The sequence below is a fragment of the Strix uralensis genome, chromosome 3 (assembly GCF_047716275.1).
Source record: "Strix uralensis isolate ZFMK-TIS-50842 chromosome 3, bStrUra1, whole genome shotgun sequence".
In the NCBI taxonomy this organism is placed as follows: Eukaryota; Metazoa; Chordata; class Aves; order Strigiformes; family Strigidae; genus Strix; species Strix uralensis.
Window position 1 is genome coordinate 14157893 of NC_133974.1, and position 19763 is coordinate 14177655.

Sequence of the window (19763 nt, forward strand, 5' to 3'; positions counted from 1 at the left end):
AGCCTTTAAATGGTCAGTTACTTTGATAGAATGTCATTAAAATAACATTAAGGGTCAGTTATTCCCACAGTAAGAATTAGCAATAGACTTTTATTTGCACTTTTATGTTTAGTTTTCTGCAGAGTTGCCCCCCCCCCCCCCCCCCGCCTTGTATTTTTAGCAAACTCAGCAGTTAAGGTTGTGAACTACTATTATGATATATTTTAAGAAAATCTGGTTTGGAGACTCCTTATTAACATAAAAGGTGAAGAAAAGTCCCTCTTTAATTTAAGTGTTTGACCCATGCTATTTTTCAGATTACTTTGAGTTATGTTAGATATTTCAAAAAACCTTGCTTATACAATCAGTGAATGAAAACATTTTACTGCTCTGTACTAATATATGTGTGATAAAATATTAGGAATTAAGCTAAATGTGTAACCTTTTCCTGCTTTTCCATTCTTAATACATTTTAGTCTAATTTGATTTCCAGAACTTATTAATAGAGTTTTCATTATGCAAGTTCTTCTTTGCTGTTATTGAGAGGCCTAATATCATATGTTTTAAACTCTTCATTAGCATGCTGGGCTTATCCCCCATGCAGACATTTATGTCTTACTGAGTATTAAGTGGAGGATCTGTATACTGTTCCACTGTGTTTTGAGTACTTGCATAGTATTACCTTTTTAAAGCAGCAGCCTGAAGTTAGCCACCCACTAACGAGCTAAAAAGAGCACTGAAATCGGTTCATGATATTAAATTATACAATTAAGGCAATTGTTGAATTTGTGGTAAAATCTTTTTTGAAACACAGCGCTAATTATACGCTTGTCACGATATGGTTGACACAACCTGGTGATTTGCAGACTATCCCTCCACCTGCGCAGAAAATGTTTATGTAAATTAAATCAGCCTGAAGATTTTGCCTATGACAGTTCTTTCAGTCTGTGTGATGTCTACCCTAAAATAAAATGTAGTATGAAATATGAATTATTTACAACATTCTGAATGAAAGTTAATGTCTGTTTTAGCAGTCTTTCTCAGAATGTTGCAAAAGTGACATTTAAAAAAAATTGTATGTGGTTAGTCATGTAAATTTGAAAACATTGAGTCTGAAAATCTGAAACCAAAAAAAGTTTTAGTTCTGGTCAGTCTCCCTCTTCTTCCTCCTTTACCAGCCTGACTTGCTGGTGTTTGGGGCTGGATACGTTGTAGTGTAGGATCTGCATGCAAGTAACTTTGGGCTGGTTTTCAGATTGTGTTTGCCTTCTTATACTCCTTAGCCCTCTTTCTGCACCTGTATTGTTTAACCAGAAATACAGCAGTAGGGTTCATTTGTACAGTCGCTAACACCAGTTCTTCTTTCAACAGTGCGTTTATGTTCAGATCGACTCAGTCTCATCAAGGACTGTCTTGCTCAGATGTCAACAAACTATAAACAGTCTGCTAAGCTCCTGGGACTTGCGAATTTGCTAAGGGTTGCAGGTGAGCTGTGTTAATAAGATACTGAATTGCAATACAACACGCATTTGTGTTATGCTTTAGGACATCTGAGTGGATCATTAGAATGTGTGTTCAAGGATATCACTAAAAAGTCATCTGGAAGAGCAGTCGTTGGGGAGGAACGAAATACTTCACATGAAAGAAATTTTTATCTGTACAACAGTTGATACTGTTAACTGCTCTGATGTTCCACTAATACTTAAAATAAAAACAGCTTTGTCTAATCTGGATCTGTGTAAAAGCTCATTTCAGATTGGAGGAGTTGTGGCTGAGAATGTTTTTATTACAGTTCATTGGTAGTACTAAAATTCCAGTAAATCTTATTGTCTCTGTGAAGTGGGGTAGTTTGATTTAATAATAGTTCCATTTAAGTTAGAGGGGGAAAAAAGTAATCTGTAATGCATAAACTTCAGATGTTAGACTTATGTCTATGCTTCGTATATCTCCTTTGTACACAAAAAGTAATGTGTTAGCTTGAGTATTCATTTGAGAAGCGCAACATCTTCAAGGATTGAATCCTAAGGCTATTAGGTTTTTTTTTTTTCTGTTAGATAACCTACTGAAAGTGTCTGGCAGACCTTTTGATTTTTGAGAAATACTTCATTAATGCAACTACAAATACAATATTGCTATATTTTTATGATATAGAAATAGAATATAGAAATATAAAATAGAAATTCGTATTTCATGCAGCGTGGTATATAAAATCAATGCATTCTGGCTTTGTCACTGATGCATGCCTGGCTAATTCCTTTCTCTATTTGTTAAATCATGTAAGAATTTTTTCTTGAGTTTTCAGGAAGCTTAGTACTGGCAATTTTTGCATAGTATTATATATAGCAAGGGCCTTATTCAAGGGGGTTGGGTGAGGTTATGAACAGAGGTACAGAAGTTAAGTTGTTGACCTCCCGAGATGCCTAGGTCCGAAGGAAAGGAATCACTGGAAATGTTGTCATGACTCTGGTAAGCTCAGTGCTCCTGTTAGGTAGCGCTGCTATGTGAAAGATGTCAGAGGTCAGGGGATGGTACCCTGTTAGATAGCTGGATCTGATCTACATATTTGTTTATTGTACATGTTATCTGTTCTGTAGAAAAAACTAGAGTGAGTCATAACTTCTTCTTTGCTTGCAAGACTTTTGGAAAAAAAATCTCCATATTGATTTGTAAGACAAGATTGTTGTACAGCTCTTTCCCTCTCCTCTCTGCTTCCTCCTGCATTGAGTTAAATTCTGTCAATTTCTCTTCTTAATATTCTTTGTTCCTTAGGCTAATGCTGCTGATTTTTGTTTTACCTTCCTTTTGATTCTAAATGATTCTCTTTGTATGAGAGAAGTAAGCAAATCCACAGTGATTCTATGAATTGTAAAAACACAAAGCATTTTGTCCAGTACCGTTGTCCTAGTGCCTTAGTTGTAGATCAGCATCTACAGTGCCCTGGTATGTACCTTTGAACAGGGAACAAACTCGTGGCTCCCATCTCCAGAGAGTGAAAGATGAGAGGCAATGTATATTAGGTATATTAGGTAGAGAACTTTAAGGAATTCATATAGAGCTCGTTGATATGGTAATGTCTGTGTGCTAGTGTTACAATCACAGTGGCACTTACTGAGACACCACTGAAAAGAGAGATTTAAGAGAGGTATGTAAAGCCAGATGATAAAATGGTCTCCTGATTTTCTCTTCCGTGTGGTTGCTGGACTGGAGAAAACCAGAAGATGAATGTGTGAGATGGTTAATTTTTAAGCAGGTGAATGATTTAATAAGTACTACTTAGGCCACAAATTACATACTTGTTCTAAGAGTGTTGGGTGCTTTAATGGTGACTTTAATGCCTAACCTTGGGAATAATGCTACTGGTTGTTCCTGTGATAAGTATGAAATTTTAGTAGTAAAAGTATATTTCAAGAGTGAATCTTGGTAAGGAATATGCTACTTCGACATTTGCTTTTCTTGTCTCTTATGCTAAATAAAAAATAACTTGGTCGCTTTGCAAGTTATCTTTTGGTTGTAGAATAACATTTATTTGAAAGGACAAAATATCAACAAAACATTCCCAGTAGTGACTTTCTGTGGTGATGGATGTGGTAGATTTTTTTTTGTGGCTCAGTGCGTTTTTTTTTTCTTTAAGCTTTTGTGATTAAAAACCATTTCACAGTCGCTGAGGGATAACTAGTCATAATACTTATATAGAAATACTATTTTCTGTACAGTATATTAATTTATAAGCAAGATAGGGATTCAGTATGAGAATCCCATAGTTGTGAATTTTATCTAAACTTATTTGTTGTGGGAGATAGGCTATGGAAAACAGGTTTCTTTCATTTTAAGTAACTCAGTATTTCTTTAATCTTTTTTAGTTTTTGTGGACTTGAAAGCTATGAGCAGCATACCACTATTACTGCATATTTTTTTGTGCCTGACACTGCATCCCACTGATAAGTATCTGGAAGAGTATCCAAAAGCATACAAAGGAAACATGATTATCATTGCTCTTTTAAGTCATGCATGCAAATGCAATACTTTTCCAACAGATTAAACAGTCTGTAGAGCTTTAGTCTTTAGTCCTTAATTACTGATGTATGTACTTCCAATGAGTGGTGGAATAGGTAACCTTACACTGAATTTAAAATTGTATATTATTTTAATAGCTAGCTTAATAATACCCTTTTTTAAGTGGAATGCTGGTATAGCCTTAATCATAGTCTGTAAATGAAGAGGCTCTTAAAATGTAATAGTAGATATAAAAAAAAATATTCAAGCAAGACATGTAGAGATGGTATTTCTGTATCTGTTGACTTGAAATTTTAGTTATTGAGTTGCAGTTAGTTATTAATAAGAGTTATTTTAGGACTTGGTAGCCATAAGAATGATAACAAATGCTAGTAGTATTCCACAAATTAGTTTGTAGCCGAAAGGGCAGCTCACGCATACAGATTTTAAGATCTGTGAATATTTTATTTTAAACTGAATATTAGAAAAGGAAAACCTTCTTGCAGTTTTAGTACAGATAGTCTTTGTTAGCAGGTTTAAAACTACTGGGAAAGGGTAACTTGATTTCTAACAGCTCATGATAAAAGGGAATGGTTTTATGGAGATATATTGAGATGAGTCTGGATATTGAAAAAGAATCTGGGGATTGAACTTTATGGACTTGCTTAATGAAGAATTAGATAAAGCGCTGCTGGAAGGAAGAATTGGTTTTTGTCCCTAATTGGTTTTCACTACTTATACGATTATCCTGATTTATGAGCCACCTTTGCTGTGAAAGAAGTTCTGATTTTGTCTTGTGGAACATACTTACCGGTATTGGTTATACATGCTCAAATTTGCAGTCCCTTCCCTTACCATTCCACTGTGTGTAGCTACAAGTAGGCTGCTTTCTTGTGCTTTATCTGCTAACTGGAGGAATCTGTTTCCGTTTCCTGCTCTTTGTTCTCCCTGCCACTGCACTGCATATTGATTACTGATCATGAAAGACCTGCTTGCTACATCTGTCCATAGCTATATAAATTTATACATATGTGTATATATATATAGTATATGCTATGTTATATTATACTAATATATAGCCTATAAAATACTATGAGCATATATATTTTAATTTCAATTCTAAAAGAATGCATTTGCTGTGCATATAAGGGTAGAGCACACACGGTCATCCTCAAGGAGTTTCAGGAGCTGTGTTCTCTGAATACAATTTGTTTAGAGAACAGCACTGAAAGTGAGCAATAGAATTTATATTAATACTTATCAAAGCTAAAAATATTGCCTTGGTAATGATATATCAGCTAGCTTCTTAATTGCTTTAAAGTATTTGATTAATGACAGTAAACTCCACTTAAGCCTCACGTCACTACCTCTGTAAAATAAGCACAGAAGTATTATCTTAATTTCACAGATGGGCAAAGTGAGTGAGGGAGAGTGTGCTCAGCATGACAGCCAGAAAATCTGCACCTGCTCAGATAGCTGGAGCTATTCTATGTCCTACGATTCTCACTTAATCCACATTCTTGGTTAAGAAAGGGTGTGAAAGAATTCACTTCATGCAATTACTTGCTTAAAAAATAGAGGAGCAATAGTAAGGAAAAAAAAAAAAGCTTATATAGCAGAAATTAAGAGCATCTTCTCTACTGGTTTCCTCGTATCAAAAATATCTAATGAGCATTGCTTTTTATTTCTTGAGTCAGGCTCTCTAGAAATGTTTTCTGTTCGTTATTCTCTTTTCTCACAGCTTTCTATGGTAATTTAATTAATCTTAACATCCATAAGCTAATTCTTGTAACTTTAAGCTTTGCTCACGTTCCTAAATCAGTGCTTATTTTTGAAATCTACTTGTTTCAACAATGACTTTCTTGCCCAACACGTGTGGAAGTAACCATACAGATGGTTTCTGGTCTCCTAAATATATAACATGGAATTTCTGAAGTATACATACAATTTTGACAACATTTGACATTTAAGTTTTTATGACATGGTTTCACTCAAGGTAATGTAGCTTCATCCAATCACAAATAGCATGCATCATACCCAAAGTGTTTCCGTAAGCTTTTTTTTTTCCTTTCTATGACCCAAATTGGATCAAAAGTTTTTAAAAGTATTTGAGCATCCTTTATTTTTCAAGAAAAAATGATTTTCTGTTATTTCTGAGCTTCCAGATTTTTTCCTCTCATCACTTGTAATAGAATCATAGAATCATTTAGGGTGAAAAAGACCTTTAAGATCATAGAGTCCAACTGTTAACATAACACTGCCAAGTCCCACTAAACCATGTCCCTAAGCACCACATCTATTTAAATACCTCCAGGGATGGTGGCTCAACCACTTCCTTGGGCAGCCTTTTCCAGTGCTTGACAGCCCTTTTGGTGAAGAAATTTTTCCTAACATCCGATCTAAACCTCCCCTGGGTCAACTTGAGGCCATATCCTCTTGTCCTATCTCTTGTTACTTGGGAAAAGAGACCAACAACCACCTCGTTACAATCTCCTTTCACATATAATGCCATATCTGCTTGTATCAACTTCGATCTGAATGCTAAACATGATAACGAAATGATATGGAAAGAACTTTGGAGACTTAAATCACACTGGGAGGAGTAACCCTTAGCATATAAATGCATTTTCCTTATGATGTAATGAGGCAATAGTCCAAAGGAGCTGAACACACACAAACTTTCATAGATAATAAAAGCAAAACAAAAACTAAGATATTCTTTCCAGTTTCTGAACGTGATTTGTTTGAGTCTGGATGTCAGATGTTAACATTAAGGCCTAATGCAGAATTGCTATGTAATATAATAAGGTCACAATTTTAATAGTTTTTCTCTTTGAACCTTTCTTAGTTTTAAATCTTGGATGCCTGTCAAAATGGGAAGGGGAACAATTTAGAATTCAAAACTTTCAATTTTATAAGACTATTATTAAAAATAGTTTCAAAATGTTACAAAGCTAAAGCAGTGAATTTTTTCATGTTTGAATAGAACAACAGGACCATTCCCCTAAACTGCAGTGGGTAGTATTGTAAATGACTGCACCATTGAGGCAATGAAAGCCATGTGAAAAAGGGCTCGGGCTCTGCGATGCAGGGGATTCACTAGTCATGTCGGAGCTGGCCATTCTGTGGCATAACAGCGTGTGTCAAGATAATGGAAGTTTAAATGAGTCAACAGTGGAGATAAGATGAGCAAGTATAGCCGTGGACTGGAAGGAAAGTGATCCTTATATTTTATGCTTGTGCTTTTGTAAAACATGCAGAGATGTATCCTACTGCATCAAAACTAAGTAGCTAAAACAGTGGAAATGGGGGACTTGTATGCTGACAACTGCTCAAGCATGGTGAAGAAAACCTTTCCTTGCTCCAAGTGTTCCTCATCTCTTCCCTCTAATCCCACTAATTTTTAAGTAGTAATAAATAGCAGTCATTATTTTGTCTAGCTGCAATCTGAGGGACAGTAGTTTGATTATTTCTCTTGCCTTTTATTTGTGTCTGCTACTTAGTCAAATCTATCTGTAAGTAGTAAACCTGTCAGGGTGAAGTGGGCATCAGGAGGTGAATGGCAAGTACGGATCCCTTACAGAAATGACAGTTCACATTTAGCTTGTGAGATAGAAGCACCTCTTTGTCATCTGTAATTACTTTTGCCTGGATGAGAAATTCCCAGGTTTCAGAGGGCAATATTTTGCAACAGAAGAGCCTTGGATGTGATTAATTTGGAACATCGTGTGTTTGCAGTATATAGACCAAGAGGCCAAAAGATAAAATGATGGGAAGCCAACCTGTTCTCCCAGCTGAGTTAGTCATGATGTGCTGGGATTAGGAGAATCTTGATTGAGTTCAGTAATTAGGGAAACTTCACTTCCCTGAATGTCATTCTAGCACAACTGCTATATCTCTTCTTTTGAGAAAGCTTTAAAAGGAAATTTGCTTTGCCTGTGGTGATGGACCTGCAAAGTAGAGTTAAAAATAACAGCTATACAATTTAAGCACATGTATTCTTTAAATGGTTTTTGGAACCAGAGCTGTTTAACCTTCTGAAATATTTGCATTTCACAAGTTGTACTAATACAGTTTCATAAACCAGTGCCCTTTTCAGGTGACTGTAACAGTAGTGACTGTGTAAAATCACTTTTAATAATAGGGGAGAAGCATTAGCAAGAAGCTTGCATTGAAAAAATCCACTCATTTTTATTAGCTTCTTGCCATCCTTCTTTCCTAAATTAAAATGAATAGCATGAGATTATTTGTCCTGTGTATGTTTAGTCACCTTCTCATACAGTGCATGGACATACACACTATTTTAAGCACAAGACTGGACCAACTGATGTCAGTAAAGTAAATAACTTCCATTCTCTTGTGTTCACTCAAAATTGAAAAAAGCTTAAAAAAAAAAAAAGGATGACTGGTAATGGGTGACCGGTATAAATGTTATTTGTATTGACTATAACTGGCTTTGAAAAAGAGGTAAGTTGTCTGATTAGATTTTCGTCTGTGAATGCTGAAGTATTAAAATTAAGGTCATGACATTTTTTGACAAAGATTCTTGATGAAGCTTTACTCAGAAGAGGTCATTAGTATCTGAAGTGTCACTTTTGACTCATAACTGGGGGAAGACGCATTGTCCAGAAGGTCTGGTGATCAAGATGCATGTATGGTGTGAAAAAATGGTTACGGTTCTACTCAATTTATGAGGGTGGGGTTGTGCCTACCACATTTTATGAATTATTTGGCTCCATGAAGTGAAAGTTTAAGCTGGGGGTTTGTGTACTTTAGGAAAACAAAAATGTCAAAATAATTCTTCTACTATGGTTCACGGAAGTTGGTTTTTTTTTCCCACTGTCAGGCTTTTAATTTGTATGTCACTTACCTTAATTATCAGTTTTGATCTATGTCTTGGCCATCACATAAATACAGTTTTTCAAAACTTTTTTAATTTAGACATGACATGCTGTGCTTTTTTTTTTTTTTAGCCAACTATGACGGCAGTGTTTTTTGAAATACATAACTGTTTCTATGGTTTCGTTCAGCAAAGAACAGATAATTTTATTTCTGCTTTGATTTCAAGACAGGCTTTTCATGTTGTGGCATATAGTTTTCTTAAATAAAGTAACAAGCTTAAGTTGACCATTAATTCAAATTAACTGATAAAAATGTTGAATTTTTCTTACAGGAGATGATCAGATGGAGAGAAAAGGTCAAGTTTTAATCCTTTTAGTGGAACAAGCTCTCAGTTTCCAGGACTACAAAGCAGCTAGTATGCATTGCCAGGAGCTCATGGCCACAGGTGAAGGGAATAAATGGGAGTGGCATGGGGTGATGGTGGTGGAAATCCGAGTTCTGCCTCTTGGCTTACTATGAAATATGGTACTTCAGATTGGTCCATTTCATTCAAAAATCTGTTACATTTTGTTTGTGAAAGTCAACTGACATCTCCATGAAATGTAAATGTGTACAGCAAATACTGTATGTAATAAGATAGTTACCGAAGTATTAGACATGTAACTTCAGGGAGCTTTTCTATATGCCTTAGGGAACCACAGCTTCTCATTCATTCTATACTGTACCCCTCTCTAACAAGTAAAAATATGTGACTGCAGATAGTAGGAATGTGCAGGTCTTTTAGATGTCCTTTCTATCAAAACTCTTAAAATATTTGTGCTATTTATGTAATTTGTATATGTGGGGTTATGAGTAGAGGTAAGTGACATATAAGTATCAAGATACTAAGAAAGATGGGATTTGTTTCTTTTGCTCACTTTTTTTTCTGCCTTGAGATTGAGGGGGAAAAATCTGAGGTGACTTGAGGTTCTCTTACTATATCAAGTGATATATTTTACTTTTTTTTAGCCACTCCAATAAGGGGTTCAATATCAGGCTCTGAAGTAAATTATGATTTATATATATATATAAATGATTTATATATGTAAATACATAGTGTGTAGGCATACAGATGCCTATTGTACTGATATCTACAATATGATAATAATGAATCTTCTTTGTGTTTGGTCAGTCTGAAGGTGAGTTACATCTCTGTTTTACAGAGTATTTATGGTTCCTTTCTCAGGGGTTGTTAGTGTCCACAACAATGCCACATGCCCTCCTTTATTTCATCCAGTAAGAATTATGCAGCATGCTCCTGTCAAGCTTACCAACCTCAGAAGTACATTTTCCCTTGTAGGTTATTCTAAAAGCTGGGAAGTATGCAGTCAGCTTGGACAATCAGAAGGCTACCATGATTTGGGTATGCGTCAGGAGCTGATGGCTTTTGCTCTGACACACTGTCCCCCAGGTGCCATAGAGGCATTGCTGGGAGTGAGCAGTTCGTTGCAAACCCAGGTAGGAGTTTCTGGAACTTCTTTCATGCAAGTTCAGTGCTTACCAATGTAAGAGACTTGTGCTCATTTTTAAGTTTATTCCCTTAAGCTCTACCCCCCGAAAGGTTTACATTTGTTCTATGCTGTTTTTCTGCTTTCACTGTTATATTTCAACAAATGAGGTCTCTTTATAAGCATTTTTATATAATGAGTTGGCTATTCAAGTAGAAGTGCAATTCTGTTCTCTATTAATTTTAATTTCTTTATTTATTGTCTGATTTAAACATTTTATTTGCAAATGGGTTCAATAATCTTTTTCAGTGTTTTCCAGGTGTTTACACCTTGTAATGCAACTTCATTAAATGCCCACATAAATGTATATGAAATGTTTATTCTTACATTTTTATGATCTCTACCCAATATACAATGAAATTATTTTCTCACTGATTTCAACCATGTACTAATTTTACCAGCTACCACAGGCTTTATGTCTGAGTCATCTTTATTAACTCTGCAATGACTGACTTCTTAATAGAATCATGTCTTTGGTGTTCAGCTGATCATACTATATATGTGAGGATACCTAATTGTGGCATTTCAATATAAGTTATGGAAGGAGATAGCAAACCTTTTTAAAAGTTTTATTTGAAACTGCAGTGCAGTAATTTAGGTTGTCAAAATGTTAAATTCCTGTTCAGTCTAACTGTGGCGTGGCCTGTGTGCTAGTGTTTAAGAGTTTGTAATTGCCTTAGTTGTCTAAGAGTTCACAATGTTCATAGATTTATCTTTGTGTAATAAAAATATCTTAGAGGCCTTGCATTCTGTGTCTAGAGAGAGAATGGAGGAGAAGGGAGCAATAGCTACAGTACATACATAGTCTAATTAAGGCAGCTGCAAGTGCGTAGCCTTTTTCTTTACAAAATTGCTTGTATAGCAATGTGTATGAGAAATACAGGCAATGTATAAAGGCAGTCTGTACTGCTTCAGTAATAGGGTAACATCAGAATAAACTGCTACAAAGGATTTGAAATAAAGTCTAGCTCCTGCAAGCTATTTCCTTTTTTTTTTTTTTTTTTTTTTTTTCCATCATGAAAGCACTTAAATTTGAGAGGTAGGTACAATTACGAGCTTCAGCACAAGTGAAATCTTTGCAGAATTGGTACCTGTACAATGTAGAAATAGAAACTTGTTTCTGCCCTTATGTGCCCATACTTAAAATTAGAATTTGAAGTCAAACTTTCGGCACTGTATAAACCAAAATTTGTTAGACTTTCCGTCAAGTCACTGCTTCTGTATTGCTGTCTCAGTCCTTCTAAAGGGTTCATGTTCAGGTGTAATGCAGTGCAGCTGCTCAGCCACTGGTTATTACCCTCTTGCATCCCACTTCTCCAAGTGAAAAGATTCTGTCTTCTCTATTCACAAAACTTGAGACTGAATCTGTTGCTGAGGCTTCTTTGTTAGTGCAATATCATTTGTAGCAAAAATACAGTGATGATTAATTTGATATTCAATGGAGGAAGCCAAACCCAAGTTGTGATTTCTGTCAAAGCACATTTAATCAGCTGCTTCTGCAATTACTTTCTCCATAAACTAATCTTTTCAGCTCTGTTCATTAATGGTCCTACATGTTTTGTGCAAGCACTCTGTATGTAGATAGATATATGCAAAAAGTCTTTATCAGAAGGTCGTGCAGACCAGATGATGTTAAATGGCTCTAAATGTCTTTTGTGGACCTTCATCAGTTCTGTGGCCTGCGGAAATTCTGCTCACGAAACCATTATCTTGTGTAACACTTGCCTCTGTGGAGTTGCCCAGCACCTCAGAGGCACAGTTCAGATAATGCGTGTTTTTCATGGAAGTTCTTTAGCCTACATAGTACAGCAGGGTGCATATCATTAAAAAAAAAATAAAATTCTTAGATTGTGTGAAAAATATTGCACAAAAATCACAGAGAAGGGAAGGTCAATTTGTCTAGAGACTACAACAGTAAGAGGATGTGAAAGATACTTATGTGTTCTTCTCCCTGTCTTCCCCTGCATACTTGTTCTTCTATCATGGAAGCTTTTACAACATAATTTCTTGGGTTTTCTATGACATCAGTCATAATTCTTGCATTTGATTATTTGACTGTTAAGAGATACTTATTTTGTGTTTGTAGATCCTTTATCAGGCTGTGAATTGCCAGTTTTTTCCTTCAGAAGGAGGTGAGAATGTAACTATCTCAGGAACTTCTTCGTTGATCAGTAAGGATACAGAGGTAAGCTTTAAATAGAGCTTTTAAAGTAATAATGATTTTATTCTGCATTATGCTGAAGAGCTGAACTTGGGCTTTTTAGCAACATCTACCTGTTTACTAGATCAAATGTACAACATTAAAGATATCTACTAATGTCTGTTTTTAGATTGTTTTAAGTTCAAGGTTTTGCTTATGTGTTTATACTTAGTCTGTTCTGATTTTTCGTTGTTTCTTCCTACGCAGTTTTAGCACCATAGAAAAAAATATAAACTCAGAGGCAGGAGAAGAAGAAAGTGCAACAAAATTTAGCGCAATAATATACATTAATGTTGGTTTGATTTTTGATCGGTCCCAACTGCAAAGCAAAACATTTGAAAATGTTCGAGCTACATATTTAATTAAAAAATGTCTTCAATTAAATGTACTTTTCCCCTTTGTTCTATGCATCATGAATTTTATGGATTCTTTGCTGTTTTATAACTTTCATATATGCATGTGAAACTATTTTTATGTGTAAGATCAGAAGGAACATTGAGTGTTTTATGGGAAATAGAGGCAGAGCAGGAGGAAAAAAAATCTACTATTATTCTTTCTACTTTTCATTTTTTATTATTTTAACAAATTCAAGTTTGTAAATGTACAATTGCGAATACATTTCTCTTTTTAAAGAAGATGTAATTACCTGTATATGAAAGAAAGGAATGTCTTTTTTGTCATCTTCAGAGTGGAAACTTCTAAGTTTATTCTTTTTCTCTGTTTTCTGTTTTTCTGTAGATGATAAACAGATCAGGGGAGGGGGGGCAAAAACCTTCAAAAATAAAGAATACAGAAAGAAAAAAAAAAAAAGGGGGGTTCATGTTGCATAGTCTGGCTTTTTGAGAAAAGTGTCTCAGTTGCAGCCTCCTTAATGTCATTATACCCTTGAGGAACTTTTACCAATGACAGCTGTAGATAGAACATGCTAGTCTTTGCCTTTGATATATTTAACACCATGTGGCTTAAAAAACTCACACCTCTCCTTTATGTTATTAGAATGGGAACAGTTAACTTCTATGTATATGTCTATATTTTGTGTATGTTTTTATATATGTATAGGCACACATGCATACTTTGTATACATACATGCATATGTACACAAACATACATATTTGCATATATATAACAAATTGGCAGGAAAGTAAAATAGCACTGAAAACAGTATTCAGAGGAAGAGAGCTAAACGCTTTATGTATCTGCAAGAGTTACAGAGATGAAGAACAGATCTGTTTCACTGGCATGAATGCTTTATATTTTCTGGAAATTGGTAAATGAATTTCTCTGAGAGGAAGATTATTAAGTAGATGTTCATAAAATTGTGGAACCTTCTGATGTGGCTGCAGATGCCTATGTTTGCAATATTTTAATGTATATAACAAATTTGTCATGCATCACCTTTTGTATGCTGTAGTACTATTGACTGTGTTGTGACAGAACAATTATACATGCATATAAATGATTCAGAAACTTATTCAGGGGTTTATCAGAGTTGAGTAAACTCACTAATTAACTTCATTATCTACTCAAGCAATTTTCATTATGCTGCGGAATTTGCATTCAGAAAATTATTCACTCTTATTTTCTCCAATATATCTTTCATTTTTTTTCCCTTAGTTGTGGTTGGTTGTTTGTTTAGAATTGGAAGTAGTCAGACAGTTGACCTGGTAAGTTTGTATGTTGCTGCATTGAGGTTTTTTCTTTCTGTTTTAATACAGCTTCTTGGCGTGCCATACTTCAGACCGTCATACTATGAAATGAGTTTTGTGTATTTGCTAATTCTGTCCTTTTGTTCTCTCCCTGTTGACTTAATAGGGATTTATAGCTTCTTTTATGTCTTGCAATGACACAGGAGGAAACATAGCCAAGAATTTAGTGACTGTGTAACTCCTTTGTTAGAGACATCTGAAATGTTAGAAACGCAATATATTCAATAACTCAGTTTCTCTGATTTAACTGAATCCCATACCTGTAATCCCCATAGTTCCACTTCATCTAATTCCTCATGCTTCACATTTATTGTCTTGCACAGAATTTCAGTTTCTTCAAAGTAAAAACAAACTATAAGATTTTTTTTTTCCCTTTCTTTTTACTCTTTTCTTTTTCACTTATATTCTGATTAACTTAGAGCATCCTTTTCTTAAGGAGTTGGCAAATGTTTTTTTTTTTCTTTCGTTTATTAATACCTTTTCAAATTGGTGTTCTAAATGTAATTTTCCTTATATCAACTAAGCTGCTTCTAGCATACACGTGTTTGGGCATCCCATTCTCTGTTGTATTAAAAATACCCATCTTAAGTATATAAATTTTCCTTTTCAAAGCTTTAGTGACCTTTTTCTACCTCTTCTTACCTTCATCTAATATTGAATCATTAGTTGCCTCTACCAATTTTTTCATTATACCAGTGTACATCACCAGCTGGTCATACTTGTCAATCATTCTTCTCTTGACCTCCTCTCTTGAAATGTCTAGAATCGTTTCATTTTTGTTGTTTTAAGTTTTTTCTCTGAAACTTTTTTCCCCATGAAACTTGTAGAAATCTTGATAGCAGCTGGCTACATATCTTCACAGATTGCATAAAAGTGTGTCATTTAACATTGCTGTCATAGTGACCAGTCAGTCTTTGGTGGTTCAGTTTTTGGTGGTTCCTACTCTTAAGGAAATTCCTTATTGCTATGATAAAGATGCATGTAATTATTCTGTTGGAGCTACTGCATTTGCACAAGAACGTACTTCATTACCTTATTGCCAGCTTGTCACTGTTGATTGAACTCATGGGATAGATTACCCTCTGGAAACGCCAATGACTCTAATACAGCAGATTATTTCTAAGCAAAATGTTAAGTTTCCCCAGTCACCACCTTTTTTCTCTTTATTGTATGTTACAAATGCCTCAACAACTGGTCTTGTGCTTCTCAGAGTATTTCAGTGAGAAAATTAAGATGCTGTTGTGTATAAACAGTAGAAACAATAACCATTGATTGCCTTATAACTGAGCTCTTGACATTATGTTAGATCTGCATAATACTTAAAACATGCGTTAAGTCTGTTATAAGTTAAATCATTATCTTTTACATATCTGAATGTAAAAGCTCTATTAGTGTAAAGTGGCACATCAGCAAAAGAGAAATGTACAGTTTCAAGTTTCCTTGAAAACAAACTCTTTGATAGGAGAGCAGACATAATTTCTAGAGGAGAGTATCTTCAGATTGCAGGAATTCTTTGGAACCTCAGGGCAAAAATAACTCTCCACCTGCTGTTTGAAATGTGACTTTTTTTTCAAATAATTTTATTTTTTATTTTCAGAATAACTGGCACTGTGTTTTGTGGTTTAGTAAATGTACTGGTTTTAATTCTGTAATAACTAAATTAGAATTCTTCCCATAGGAAGAGGTAGCTGTAGTTCCCGAAGGAATCCTGTTCATGTACAGTGTTACTGAACTCTTCTACAGAGAAGGAGAAAAATCTTAACGTGGAACTCTTACGTTCACTATTTAAACCCCTGTTGTAATCAGTGGAGATCTAGTCAGTTGTGCATAGGAAATAATGCAGTTAATCAGCCATTAGGTTCTTGGTTTAGTTACTTAATCATAGATATCAACAATTTGAGATGCCCTAAGTACCTGTCCTTTAGCTACTGACCCAAAAAGTCTAGGAGTACTCTTGTCAGATCTACAAGTGTTAAGTAGATATCTTAATTACTGCCATATATCTTAGTCGTTAAAGTCTGTGTTTAAGCATCTGAATCAAATGCATTGTGTATGCTTAAGGCTGGGTTACTTTTTCAGTTCCGGTGACATTATAGCCCTAATAAGAGCTTAGACATCCAGTGACACCTGAATTCTAGTGTTGTCATCTTGAACTGAATCTTTTCCCTAGGCTCTCATCCAGGGTCTGGTTTATCTTTACAGGACTGGAGTTTTCAATAACTGGTTCATTAGCTGTAACACACATTACAAAAAGAAAAAAAACAAATACCAATAAACCCCCCAAAAAACCCTTCAAGGCACAAAGCATAAATGTAGAATAAATATGAATTCTTATGTATAAGAGACTATTTTAGATTCCTGTTTTCCAATGGGAGTACCAAAAATGGGATCTCCATCAATCTTTCAGAAATAATTTATTTTATGAGAGATTGATTCAGGATAGCAAAAAGTTATAGCCTGAAAGTATTGCTGTTCCAGGTATACAGAGGAATGGCTTTTCAGAAAACAATTCTTATTTGTGCAGAAAAGACTGTAATTACTCATAAGAGTTGAAATTCTCTTTAGAAAAAATCAATAGAGTTTATCTGATAACGGTAGAGCTATAAAAGCATACACACTGGCATGCTAGTTAGCCCTTTAGGTTTCACACTGCTGAAGGAAGTTTATTTTAAAAAATGTGTTTTGCTCAAATGCAGTTGAGAACTTGGGGGGCGTGGATTTTTTTTGGCTTGTTTTGTTTTATTTTTTCCCCATGAAAAATCCTTTAGGTGTCCTGCAGCATCTGCTTGAAAATGGAGGTGGAGAGAGAAATTAGTATTCTGTATATAACACTTAAATTACAAAAAGCTTTTGTACTAAGTACCAGGAGTGGTTTATTTAAAAACCACAAACAAGAAATTCTCCCCCGCTCTCCCCCACCAGACCTAGGATTTTCTCTTGCTTTTTAGTTTTCGGAGGAATAAAAATTCTGGCATGTTGTACTTGGCGTGCTCTTTCTTCATTTGGTGAAGTAAGAGCTGAAATTTCCAGTTTAGCCAGTTAGTTCATGAGGGGTGCGTCTGTGAAATGCAGAATATAATTTCAGAAAAGTTTGAAAAAAAAAAATGTTGAAGCCTTAATGGAAAAAAGGATTTAAGATGGACCTGCTACCTCAGTGGTCAGCTTGAGGTAGTGATTTACTGCATGCTACAGTAAAAGGTGCTAAAATAAGTTCGTCTGCAGTGAAATTCTGCCTTATTGAAGCTATTGTGTTTTGTCACTGAAGTTATGGTGGAACATAATTCATATGAGCATAACTTGGCATCCTTTTTCTCTGATGCCTGAAGTTTTGTCATGAGTTAGTAAGTTGTAAACTAATACCTCACAGTCAGTTATACAGGTAGAATTTTTCTATTTCAATACACTTCAGTGTGTGGGGAAATGAATAACAGAGTTGTTAGGGAGAAACGCTGAATATAAAGCTGTTGAAATTTGCTGCATGAAGGAAAATATTTGTATTTTGTATTGCTGAAGACAGTGTGTTTACATTAGCATGCTAATTATGTATTTATTTGTAATGTGTAAGCTTTGCTATTAACACAAATCTTTCAGGACTGGAATAGCACAGATCAACCAACATGGATGTTCTGGGTGTTATTTAAATGCTCTACATAGGAAGAGCTGGTACAGAAAGCTCCTTTTGTGGAACATGTCTTCTACTTTTAAGAATAGACTTACATGTGAGTTTACTGAGACTGCGTGAAGACATTTTGCAGAATAACGTGTAGACATACACATGCACGTATTACAGAAACAGTTTGGGGTTGAGAGTAGGCTGGGGTCTTGATTCGTCTTTTCAGTCTTTAGGTTTGCTGTATTCAGTACCTTTTAAGTGCTGACTGCAGAATTTCAAATCTTGATGATACTTTTTCACTCGGTGTGGAGATGAATGTTTGCATCTCTTCACCATTTACCCTACTGAGAATTCAACTTAATTAATGCTACCTCTGTACAAATACAAGACTGACTCTATTATCAGCTTTCTTGAATTATTGAAGATTAATTTTAGCATGCTCAATCTCCTCATTTGTAGAGACATCATTACTTTAACAGTAGAAGCATTCAACAATTATGTAAAGCATTACCATTATAAACTTTGGAATTAAAACCAGCTATTGTCTGTGGAAGTGAGATTATAGTTGAATAAGGGGCAAAATGTTCTACTGATCATGCTACTCACTTCAGATGAAAACTTCTAAATCACTTTTAACTTGTTTTTTGTTTGTTTTTTTATGACAGCTGCTGCTTAAATTAATGATCATTAAAATATGTTCTTAACATAGTGTGCCTGAACTCTAATGCATTTGGCTTTAGCCTCATTAAAGGTCATTTAGGTCATTAGCCTCATTAAAGCATGAGTCTAACACTTGCCATTGTGTGTTGCATTATGCTCACAGGATGAAAGCAACGTCTCCTCTAACCAGTCTGCTGATTTGTTGTACTGGACAACTTCAAAAACCATGAAGGTGTTGTCTAACACAACTATGACAACAAAAGCCATGCTGCATGCTGTCAGTGATGGACAGTGGTGGAAGAGATCATTAACTTATCTTCGACCATTACATGTAAGGGATAACTGATGTGTTTCCAGATGTTTACAGGTTCACTGATACATTAGTATAACAGCTAGGATCCTTTGTAGGTATATAACTGAAGACCTCAAATCAGTAAATGAACTAGAGGCATCACAGGATTGTTTGCAAGCAAATCCCAGTAAAAGAACAGATCTAAAGGTGTTTCCTTTTCTTGTTTTCTAATCTGTTTTCTCCTGCTTTCTTAGCCTTGTGTGAAAAGGCATAGTTGAAATTTGGCAGAACTTTGGGGAAGAAAGCACAGTGAAGCCCACTCTTTAAATACTGTCATTTTATATTCAAAGCTGTTCCTTTTCAGTTTCTCTTTTCTACTATCTCTATTTCAGTGGATTTTCTATAATGTTTGTGATGCTAGTTTTTCTGATACTACTTTTGAGCATGATTCTCTTCCCTTTTTTAAGAATACTGGACCTCATTCAACATTGCTTTATGTAAGATGACTCCTATCTTGCTCCCCACTGAATTCAATTATATTTTCATTTACAGTTGTTTCCCTTCTGAACAGTTACAGACTTTTTAATGAGCTTTTTTACAACTATGCTCAACTATACTTACTTTTCCCAGGGCCAAGAATTTGGAGATGTATTAAAAAGTGGGCCTGGAGAAAACGCCACTGTGGAAAAACAAGGCTGTCATCCGTTTTATGAGTCTCTAATTGCTGATCCATATGTTGCAGAAGTAAGTTTCTGTTACAGAATTCTGAAGTGTTATTTTTTTGTTGACGTTTTATAATTAAGTAAAACTACGGATTTTGGATTATTTGTGTGTCTTGAAATTTTGTGCAATAGTAGGAAAAAATCCAGACATAAACAGAAAGAAAAGCAAATGCAGGAACCGAGGTAGATAATTGCATCTGATGCAAGTG

At 35.1% G+C, this 19763-nt stretch overlaps 1 protein-coding gene across 4 annotated transcripts in view; it reads left to right on the plus strand.

The window, feature by feature from the left end:
* NBAS (NBAS subunit of NRZ tethering complex) overlaps window positions 1–19763 on the plus strand; it is a 190137-nt gene that overhangs the window by 67668 nt on the left and 102706 nt on the right. For 3 of the 4 annotated variants that reach the window (XM_074861544.1, XM_074861545.1, XM_074861541.1), the window contains 6 exons: window positions 1351–1464; window positions 9146–9259; window positions 10154–10311; window positions 12448–12546; window positions 18704–18871; window positions 19463–19576. In XM_074861544.1, coding sequence (XP_074717645.1) covers window positions 1351–1464; window positions 9146–9259; window positions 10154–10311; window positions 12448–12546; window positions 18704–18871; window positions 19463–19576 — 767 coding nt within the window. The remainder of the gene's footprint in view (window positions 1–1350; window positions 1465–9145; window positions 9260–10153; window positions 10312–12447; window positions 12547–18703; window positions 18872–19462; window positions 19577–19763) is intronic. The other variant, XM_074861542.1, reaches the window with a different exon arrangement.